We start from the raw sequence: 11,271 nt of genomic DNA, 5'->3' as shown, positions 1-11,271 counted from the left end.
TAAGTGAATCCTATATGGAAAAGTATAAGGGCCATAACGGGTGAGGCAGAAAGAGGAGGAAGTGTTTTTCAAAATGCACTTCAAGAAATAGTCGAAATCCAATGTTTGTGCAGCCGCCTCTTCCAAGCTTGAGTGTTTTTCCCTTGTGAGCAGACACTGTTCTCAACACAACTCCTAATAATGAACACTAAACTGTGTTTGTGAGCTACAAGAAAAATAATTTTTGTTACTTAATTACAGTTTCACCAAGGTATTTTGTTGAAGCAGTCATATGAGCTGTTGGGTGCCGTCTGAAATGGTTGATCAATCTTTAAATGTCAAGTTTATTCTCCACATTTTGACTTAATTCCACAAAACTGTATTTCAGTGTTATTCTCTCTTGTGCATGATGACGACAAAAACTTCCTCCTCTCTGTGTTTTCCTCCTTCTAGCCTTAAGGAAGCTCTAAATTTAACAGTTGGACAACAGTTGCAAGTTAATTTATTCTTATTTTATTGTGTGTTTTTTTGTTTTAGTTTTGCTGAACTGAGCATACAGAATTGAGTTTTATTCTGAAAGAACCAGGCCGGAAGCTCCCAGCCCGGTTTGCACATCTCGCGTATCGTTAGCTAGTTCATGTCAACACCAGATTTAACCGACTTTGTTGGACAACGCAGCGCATTTAGCCGTCTTCTGCATATATCTGGTCACAAACAGGGTGATATTCTAACATTACAAACTGTCATTTTTTTATACTTTGCTGTGCTTATCGTCGCTTTAGCTAACTTTAGCCGCGCTAGCCTGGCGCGCGCCGTGGACGAAGGTAAGTCAACCGCTCACAGTTACGTTAGCTAGCTGCTAATTAGCTTTAGCGTTAGCCAGCCACAAGTTAGGTCGCTTGGACTAATAATGGAACAAATATTCAGGGAATGCATCCCAACTAAACTCTACACTGTGTTTAGCTAAAATTAGCATGTCTTCTCTGTAGCTATCTAGCTAAACAAGAGCTTAGGTGTTATATAGTCCACCAAACCAAAATGTGAAGTTGTTATTCTACATGCCACTTTAGTTAGTGAAAATTGATCAGTGTGCAATCTGTATTAATTTGCTGATCAATAATATCCTGTAAGTCGATGTCAGTCAGCATTACTGCCTGTCCTGCACTTAAATCCGTTTATTAAGTCAGCAATCTGAAGCTTAATGGGCACTCAGGATTGTAGTATTTACAATATTAATGAGGTAATAATACAAACTCAGAAATATTAATCTCACTGGCAGTGAATCAACAAGCTGCTCTCAGAGGAAAATAAAGTCCAAGAACACTGTTAGAACCTAGACAGGTGGCAGGGTCCGCCACATTTAAACACAGTAAAAAAACACTACTTTCATAAAGGTTCTCATGTTAGTAGAGCTGTATGTGAATGTGGTTGCCAGATCGGCTTAAAGTTATCCAGCCAAAAAGTTTCCCAAATTCTGTCCAAATTCATCACAAAAACCGCCTGAATATTACCAATAATTAACAATCCAAATTAATTGATGAAGAAAACCAACAGTATTGTGGTTCCTCTCAGAGGCCTTGTGAATTACCTGAAGTCCACACTTGGACACACTTGGGCGATATGACAATTTTAATGTCATGATTATGCCGTCCAACATTATTGTGAATCATGATATTATCCAGATAAACATGAAAATGTTATTAAACTTTAAAGGTGCACTGATTTTTTCAGCACATCCTCCTCAGAAGAAAATCTAAAGACTTTGAACGCAGCTCTTTATGACCCATACTGACGTTTGCTGTGTGTTCTTGTTGTGGCAGTGTTGTTTTTCTTCTCCCCCCAGTAACTCAACATACAAGCCTGTTTTGCTCTAATGTGAACAATTACAAATGTAAACATATGGCTTTAAAGTAGGCCTACATCTAAATGTCATGGTAGCCCTCCTAACCGTTTTTCCACATAGCAAAAGTGATGTTTCTTTTTTGACTTTAGGTTACACTGTACACCTGCAAAACCTGAACACTACAGCAGGTTTAGTGATGTCATCCTACACATCCAGCTTAACTTGTTTTTGTGGGGGTCACAATGTACAAGCCGAGCCTTCAGTCATGGTAACAGGATCTGTTACCTGCCCAACTCGGTGTAAACCAGCCCAAATTCCGTCCACCTGCCCCAGCTCAATTTATCCTGCACAATGTGACACAAAACAGGTGGCTCGAGACCGTTGTCCCTGTTGACAGAAACTGTTTAATGTAGTTAATCATTAGTCATCCTCTATAAACGTGTTATACCCCTGTATAACTTGAGTGGATGCAGTTGTTTAGTTAGAACTGCCTGTAATGTGACGTGTTGTCTTCTTTTCTTAAAGGTTGACAGAATGTCAAGACCACGGTCGAGATCACCACGTTACAGGTAAATGCATTTCCTGTATTTCATATTCATGATTATGTCCTGCAAGATCTGTAACTTTAAACTGGCGTGAATGCTGATTCATTGATACATGGGCATCTTTCATATTTACGTTTTCAGGAGGTTTCCATGGGAGGAACCCGACTTTGATCCTTACAAAGTCGTTGCAGGACTTGACGGGGATGAGTTGGACAGGAAACAACGCCTCAGAGAAGATCCAGAGGAACACTTGGATTACTTTAGGGAAGATGTGTACCCAGAAGGCCAGAGAAGATCACCTCTTTTCTCAGATGACCGCCACTTTGGGCATCAGCGTCACCCAAACAAGGAGGATTTCTATCGCAGGAGGCCATCACCTCATCGTGATGTGATGGGCTATGATAACCGAAGGCTTTCCCCACTCCCGCATGATGGAGGAGGAGAAGGAGACCGACGCAGAGAGGGGTTTAGAGAGCACTTCCAGAGTTTTGAGAATAGAGGGAGGCCGTCGCAGTCGCCTCCTAGGTTGACAAGGGAAAAATTGCCGCCGACACCAAGGTCTCACTCAGACCACCAGCAGAGAGAGCCGGGGATGGGCTGGAGGAGGGAGGAGCAGGGCCGAGGACGAGGGAGATTCAGAGACCTCAGTCCAAGTGTGAGGTCAGATGACCAAAGAGGGGGGGCAGGCTGGGACAGAGGAAGGAGGAACACACAGGGTCCTGGTAGAGGCAGACAAAGAGAGGAGTCACATCAAGAGAGGACCCCCCCCTTTAAAAGGCAACGGAGAGAAATGGATGACAGCAGTCACCTTGGGTAAATTTAAAGCAAAAGACTTTGCCGCATTATCGCAGGGAAAAAGGAAACGAAGAATGCGGAGGATTCTCATCTTTCGTAATTTCTATAGAGCACAATTCCTCACCGTCAACGTTCCTTATTTTCCATAATGTAAAATAGTAGTTTAACACATATTGCATGGCTTAAACTTAGATTAACACATGTTGCATGGCTTAGAGTTGTATTGTTCTGCAACTTCTACCGATACTTAAAAGTCTCTGCATGGCTTCTGTTGAACATTGTTAATGCAAATGGAATAATTAGGGGTGGGAAGCGCAGAGTTATAAATCTGTGGTACAGTGACATTTGTCTAACAGAACATCAGGATATAAGTGAGATGAAATGATGATAAGTCTGACTTCAGTGTGTCACACACACCGACAGCCACTGAATCATGTCCATCGGAGTACCGAGTCAAATTGTCAGGGGAATCCTGCTTGTTTTCATTAGAATATCAATATTTGTTGATAGTGTATTGATCATCGTCCCACCCCTAGTTTCAATGGCAAAAACAGTGATAATAGAACAGATATTTGATCAAGACTGTGGTCCAAAGCTAATTTCAGGTGTAAATGTAAAGCCACATGTGAAGATGTGACAGTCCCATGAATAACTGTTGAACCGTGTCACCTCCTCTTATGCTGCCACAGGTACAGGAATGAGGAGGACTTTGGGGAACAGCGTTTCTCAGTGGACGCGCCCAGAGATGGGTTTGGAGGAGACTCTCCTCGTGGAGACACTGGGCACTCAGGACCACTCGTCATTGAACATGATCACGGCATCACATACAGCAGATCCCCATCACGGTGGGAACAGTTTGACAGTCGCAGAGATCTTGACCCCGACTTTGAACGTCAGAGGAGCCCCCGGCCAGTGAGCTCCTCTCAGGAGCGGTTCAGGACGCCAGACAGCAGGTCGGATGATCGGGAAGGCGCAAGAGGACATAATTTTCAAGATAAATGGCGAGATTACAACTATCGTGAAACTCGGAGGAGCCCTACGACACAAGATAGACCAAACACTATGAGATATGGTCATCGAGAAGGTCCCGTGAACATCAGGGGGAGGGGAGGATTTCGCCCCATGAGAGGCAGGAGCAGTCGCGGCCAGGGTGGAAAGACTGGACCACAAAGGAATCAACAACACTTTCAGCAATCCTCTCAGGGATACCAAGATTTTCCTCGTGACGGGCCAAGACCAGAATACCGACCCGTAAGGGAAGATAGTTATGAGGATCCTGCTGAACGGGAGGATGACTGGGCAGAAGAAACAAGGCTTCAGGCGTGGAAACATGACAGGCCTGGAAGTCTGGACCGGCATCTACCAAAGATTGACTTGGACCCTAAAATGCCCCGTCAGCGGCTGCGCCAATGGAACGATCAGAAAGCCAATAACATGACTGTTGTAACGGAGGAAACGCTAACCATCAAAGTGGACATGAGTCGACCCGTAAACCAAAACAGGTAGAGTATTTTTTTATAATCAGATTATCAGGGGTGAGAGGTGAAGGTTCACACTTCTCTTCAGCGACGGGAAGGTGGAAGTCACCACATCATCATGTGGAGAGTGGAGGATGGTGAAGAAACTGAGAATCACAGGACACAACAATGATTGCAGTTCAGATAAAACTGCCAGAATGTGCGCCTCAGCTTAAAAATGTGCTTCCTCGTGAGGCACTGCTGGCACAAGCACCTACCAGATTATATCATACAATCGGGAAGCCTTGCAGAGAAGTTACTGCCAGAAAATTACATCCAAAGGTGACGTCACCCTCACATGAAAACCTGTGGATTGACGGCAGGAAGGAGCGTTCCTCTGTGTAGTTACTTGCACTAATTGCACCTTATTGACAATAAAGTTCACTTTGACTTTGAACACGAGCTGTAGAAGAACCGTTGTGTTTACTGAAGAAATCAAATCTCGACTGAAAATTGCATCGCTGAAGAGCAGTGGAGTGTCTTTGGAGCTGGGGTCACTTTTCATAGAAATTTCAGTACAGGAGACAAACATCAAGTGGAAACTGGTGTGCTGGAAATTTACAGAGTCAAGATTGTTCACATTCCCTTTGTGATTATATACTGATGACAAAGGACCTGGAATTCAGTCCCAATGCAAGATACAGGACCTTCAATACCGCATCACCTCCTGAAGCCACAGTTGGGGTTCTCCTCTGACTGGCCAGTTGAAGAGTCGTCAAATCAAGATAATGAAGGAGAACGGTGGACAGCCCCAAAACATCGTGACGAGGATGTTTTCATCCCTCCTTTAAGTCTCCACGAAGAAGGAGGCAGATCGACAGGATGATATGAACAGTGGCTCTGGCAGGATTCAATCAAAAGCCAGCCAACCAGTGCAAGCAGACGTGACTCTACGATCACCACTGGCTTTCTAATTTCCTTGTGTGTTGTGCGAAGGTTTCAGAAGAAGCGAAACTTTGAAATCAAGGTGAGGAGTGAAGAGTGAAATGATGAGGCAGAAATGGACCATGACATGAAGCCTGTGAACATGAGCTGTTGGAGAAGTTGGTTTGAAGGGATGCTGCAAAACGTCATCACTTACTTAAGTGTTTGTCGAAGACCTGAAGAAACCTTTTTGGAGCCTGCTGATGAACAGCACTCTTCTACAAAGCTCTCGTATTTCGGTTGATTTCTGTGATGCTCATTTTGTGTTTAACCACCTGATTGATGCCACACGTGTGCTTCCAGATGAGCTGATTTCCACAGGCGCCATTTTTGAGTCTCTGGCTCACTGGAAGAAACTGGAGTTGTTGATTGTGAAGCTGGATCATGAAAGAAAAAGCCAACACTGCTGAAACTGAGGGAGGAAATGTCTTTACTGCTCGTGTTTCAGAAGGGGAAGTCACACAACAGACACTGCTCTGTGGAAATGAAGAATATTAAGAATCGCTGTTGGCGACATGGCAACGCAGTGTGACCTGTTCTGTGTTCAGAGTTGGTCATTAGAGGAAGGAGGTGCTCTGAGATGAAGAGGAACATGTTTGAAATGTTTCAGCGGCATTAATCAGGATATTTAACAGGAAGATGAGAGTGTTTTTGTGCTAGACAAGAGCTGTTGGTCCACATGGCAAACCTGAACCTGCATATGGTCTGTGATGGACTGTGTGGGAAGACGTGTTCAGAAGAGGTTCTGCCTGAAATCTGGAACGGCGGCTTATTTAATTGCAAACTTACTTTGGGACGAAGATTTCAAGCACGTTCACTGTGTGAATGCTGAGACACATCGAAGTTCAGACAAACATGAACAACCAGCGAGTCTTGTTTTTGTCCAGCTTGTTGCACTCGATGGGCTGAAGGACGAAAAAAAACACACAATCATCTGTGGCTGATTTTATTGAAGTGAAACTCTTTTACCCTCCAAAGCATCTGGTGAAGAAGACAAATGTGGCTGCAACATTACTTGACAGAATATAAATGCAAAGCAGAGATTGGAGCCATGAACAGAAACTTCACTGCAGTTAAAAGGAGAAATTGAGGCCAATGACAAAAACATCAATACATTCAAGCAGAGAGATTGCAGCCTCATGAGCGCCGTCAGTAGGAGAAATCAAAGCCATGAGAGCAAATATCACTGCTGTCATCGGAGAAGGAAGCAATGTTGATGAGAACTCGAAGACATAAACGTAATCAGCGCTGAAAAATGGAAGAAGTTGAAGCGATGTGCTGTTCACACAAACAGCTGGAAACATCGGCGCTGTTGAAAGCAGAAGTCAGAGGTGCCAGACTTCATCGTCACACTGGCAGAAAAGAGAGATTAAAGTCATGACTGATTATCCACGCTGACCCATGTTGAGATTGAAGTGTCATCAGTGCTGTTAAGAGGAGAAGTTGACGTCTTGATCAAAATCTTATAAACCGCTCGCAGCAAAATCAAAGCCAAGCAGCTGCGTCACGTCCGGACGAACTGTGTGGAACGAGTCGGACCAAAGAGTCGTCGCTGATCGAGGCCGACTGAAGGTGACTCGTGAAAATGTCAGCAGTATTCATGGAGTCTGGAGTCTGCCCAGTGTCATGCTGCCAAATTGAAGAATTAACGGATCAAATGAGAAAAGAAGTGTGAACTTTCACCCAACATTTAACTCACCTGTCTGTAAAAGCAGAGGGGGGTAACTTATCTTGGTCTCCTGCTTCTTCCTCTTTAAGCTGTTCTTAAATTTCCAAATGGAGAATATGAGTTGTCTGATCGTGTGTAGTTTCAAGGCTCAACGTGTAGTTATTGTAAACGATGGAGTTTGTGGAACTCATGGAAGGTAAGTTTGTTTGGTAAGGTAAAGGTGTTGCTTTTGTTTATCTTTCTTTACTCAGATATAATTGGATAAACTCTAGAAATGTGTGCTCACACTGAGTTCATTTGATTTTCAGTAATTACAGACTTTTAAAACTGACAAAAGAGACTAAAACTTTCGAAGGAGTAAAATCCTACACAAAGTGAGCAGGGCAGCGTATCTGTCAGCCTTTCATCTACACTGCAGATCATTAAAAAGATCAGCTGGTTCATTTCCTGTCACAACATCTGGTAAATCAATCGTATTGTCTCTTTTCTTCATTGTGCTAAATCAGAAGAACAGATTTTACTCGTTGCCGGTTTCATTCTTCTTGTCTCTCCTCTGCAGCTCGCTGTGTTACTCCTCAGACCGGCAGCTCTCCTTAGACCTGGTCAACGTGGGCCGCCAGCGTCTCGACTTCCTGCCCATGCTGGAGCATTCTGGGACATATCGGGAGACCGCAACACACACCGGGACTTTTGCCCAGGAAATCATCACGCTGGTGCACCACGTCAAAGGTCATCACACGTACACGCAAATCTAAGTTATATCTCCGAGTGTTTGGACTGTATCCTGACTTACTGGTCACTAAAACACGGCTACATAATAATATAAAAAGTTCTTAAACTCGTTTAATGTAGAATTTATATCCAGTTATTCATTGACCAGAATACAAACTCTTGTGGAACAGGTATTGCATGCTGGGCTTGTTCTTTCTGTCTTTCTTCTCTCCGTTCACTGTTGGATCATAAACCACCAGCTGTTTTAAGATTTTTAAGTCCTTGAAAGTAATGCGGCTTTTCATAAGCGTCCATATTTACTGACTATAATTTCACCTGTGCCAATAGATATCTGATAATTAATAATTCCCATGATCAGGCTGATGTATCTCGTGCTGTACTCTGTATTCCACGTCTTATTCACTGTTTATGTTGTTATTCCAAAGTCTACAGATTTTGAAGGTGTTAGTTGTCTGCGTTCACAGAGCAGTACTTCAGAGACGGTGGTGTCACCTTGAACGAGCGTTTCTCAGCTCCACAGAAAGGCGGCTTCCCCGAGGAGGAGACGGAGGAGCTGACGTTGGATGAGAGGTTCAGCTCGAACCGGTACGTCACGCGGCGGCAGACATGACGTACACGCACATAACCAAACTGTTTCCTTGTTTTCTGGATGTGAAGATGCAAATATTTTTAGCTGGTCAGATGCTGGTTGTTGAAAAGACAAGTAATGTTCTGGTAGTAGATGAAGTCTGTTCTGTAGTTTTTTCATTTTATTTTGCTTTGTGTTTGCTGTTGTTTGTCTCGGCTCTTCTGCAGAGGCTTCAGTTTGAACATGAGCTCGCTGCTTGAAGACGATGAGCCTCTGTTCTCCAGACTGGGACCCCTGCAGGTGAAAAACAAAAACTCTGTCTTTAGATCCTGTGTTGGCATCCTGAATCTCAGTGGATGCTGGTGACTCTACGATTAGATTTCTATATTGATCTGTTTGATGATGCAATGACAGCCGGTTCGAGGCCCCGGGGACCTGAGGCACGACCTGGAGAGGAGGCGGCAGGAGAGGCTGGAGGGAGTTAAAGTCACGATATCAGGGAGCAGCATGTCGCAGCGCCCCCTGGGGCCAGTCAGGTGACACTGAACTGCTTCTTCTTTTTCTTCTTCTTCACTTTTTGTTTTTTAATTCAACATTTAGATTACAGGGAAGTTACCAAACTGACCATATTCTGTCTTTTAAATTGTGAAGAATTATGAATATGATGAGTTTAATACTGAAAACTTGACTGAGTGGAAACTATGCTGTGTTAGATATAGAGTGTAATGAACAGATATTATATTACACTATATATTATAGTTATTATACATGTTAAATAAGATGATTCATTTAGCTTGTTTTTGAATATCTAGGAATGATTTATAGTATTGAAAACATCGTCCTTTCGGCTCATGTGGGTTTGGATCTATAACTTTTGTTTTGGTGTTTTTCTGTCATTTCTTTGTTTTCAAAACAGCTTCTGAATGTTGGAGATGTCAAAGCTCTAAAAAACGTTTGTCAGTATTTCAAATCGGAACAAGAGGAAGTGAAATTATTTATTCTTGCTGCATTAATTAACTAGAATTGCGTTTGTGTCAGTGAGCCGGATATAGATTACAGCGACAAGGACGAAATAGCTCTGATGGAGGACGAAGGATTCTCCAACTGGCCCGACGAGCAAAGCAGGAGACGAGAAGGCAACATGGTGAGTGTGGCAGCGTCGTGTGATCCATCTGATGGAGACGACTCGCAGCAGTCAGAGCGAAACTTCACACGTCTGTCCTCCCGTAGGGACCCAGGAGAGGAGCCTACAGACCGAACACCGGCCCCCAGCGCAGGAACAATCGCTTCGGCCACCGGCTTGGACCAGTAAGGCGCGGGAACAACCGCAACAACCCGGCAGGTAGCTTCACACCTCTGGAGTTCTTGCAGGTTTAAAGAAAAGTTTACGTTCTTGTCACTGAGCTGTTGAAGGTGTTGCCGACGGATCAGTCCCGCCCTGCATGCAGCGACTATCCCAGGCTCAGTGTGACACATTTAGTTTGTTGTGTAACAGGCCCGCTGCTCTCTCCCCTGGCAGCCTCGTGTTCAGGTCGGTTGGGTAGTGGAATATTCCCTCTGACCCGCTGACACGTTGACGTTTTAAGGAGGTTCTCCGGCTGCTCAGCGTCTAATCAGACCTGAGCTGCTCCAGTCCTCCTCTTTCTCCTGTCACAGATCTGCTCTTATTGTCTCCACGCTGACCCCGATTTCTCTGACCTCCGCTGTTTCTGTCTGTCCTCTGCATTCACAGGTCCGAGCTGGTGAACACTGGAAGGTTTGGATGCTGCTAATCTGTTGATAACTTTTAATACCGATCGTACAAACCAGCAGAGTAAAAGGAAGTAATTTGTCCAGCTGAATTGTTCCCATGTTGGTTTTGATCATCAGCACGACGTTGGTGACGTTTGATGTCTGAATAACTGAATGTGAATCCTTCTGTGACTTCTCTCCTTCCATCTTTGTTTGTCCTTCTGTTGTCGATGTCTCCACACGTCGTCTCTGTTGATGTGTGGTCTTGATTTAAAACCGTATGTTTTTTAATCAGTCACTGTTAATCCGGATAATGTTGGTCCGACCGTTTAAAACTGTACTGCTGCTGAAACAGAGACGGTTGAATTCATTACTACTTGAATGGCTGCTTGTTGTTCAGCGTGAACATCAATATTATGTTTTCTTGATTGCTGATGATTTTCTTCAGTCTCACTGTAATTCTGTGTTGTTTCACCAGCTCTCTGTCAGTCACACCAGACAAAACTGGTGAACAAATAAAACATTTGTCTTTTTGATTTCGTCTGAGTGTCCTTTATGTTTCAAAGTGGGACTTCTTTTGCTTATAATCTTGAGTGAAGTGCAGTTTCTTCGACATTACAATCTACATACTACAATCATCTTTTAAGATAAGAGAAGAAATTTAATGAACAACGTTTTATTTACAAGAAGCTCAAAAGAATTAAGAATTTATCAGAGACAGCTTTTCACAATGTTTTTAAAGTTTTTGTTAGTTGAACAACTCAGTCGAGTGATTTTTAAGAAGTTGCTTATATTGGTTAATGTGTGCTGCATCTGTAAACTTTGACATCGTTTACCTTCAATAAAATGTTTCAGAAATTGAGTGTAAAACAGTTTAAACAGCTGCCAAATGTTGGGTTAGAAAAGCTTCATCTGTGACAAACCATCAGTTTTTACAAGGAAAATAACACATTATAAAACATTTAATG

General features: G+C 43.3%; 1 protein-coding gene across 2 annotated transcripts; it reads left to right on the top strand.

Annotated features, from left to right (window-relative positions):
- The first annotated feature begins 570 nt into the window (after positions 1-570).
- On the top strand, positions 571-10,839 carry zgc:112982 (uncharacterized protein LOC503771 homolog). 2 transcript variants are annotated; one of them, XM_037080058.1, is made up of 11 exons: positions 571-803; positions 2,356-2,391; positions 2,509-3,180; positions 3,852-4,664; positions 7,832-8,001; positions 8,469-8,589; positions 8,800-8,872; positions 8,987-9,108; positions 9,611-9,716; positions 9,803-9,914; positions 10,305-10,839. In XM_037080058.1, the coding sequence occupies exons 2-11, from the start codon at positions 2,357-2,359 to the stop codon at positions 10,316-10,318; spliced, it is 2,238 nt and encodes a 745-aa protein (XP_036935953.1). In that variant the 5' UTR covers positions 571-803; position 2,356; the 3' UTR covers positions 10,319-10,839. The 2 variants fall into 2 exon arrangements, with proteins under 2 accessions (XP_036935953.1, XP_036935952.1); XM_037080057.1 differs by having other exon boundaries at positions 2,348-2,391.
- Positions 10,840-11,271: the final 432 nt, after the last annotated feature.

The sequence above is a fragment of the Acanthopagrus latus genome, chromosome 19, assembly GCF_904848185.1.
Source record: "Acanthopagrus latus isolate v.2019 chromosome 19, fAcaLat1.1, whole genome shotgun sequence".
Lineage (NCBI taxonomy): Eukaryota > Metazoa > Chordata > Actinopteri > Spariformes > Sparidae > Acanthopagrus > Acanthopagrus latus.
Note: the sequence above shows the minus strand (reverse complement) of the source record. Positions and strands in the feature narration are given on the sequence as shown.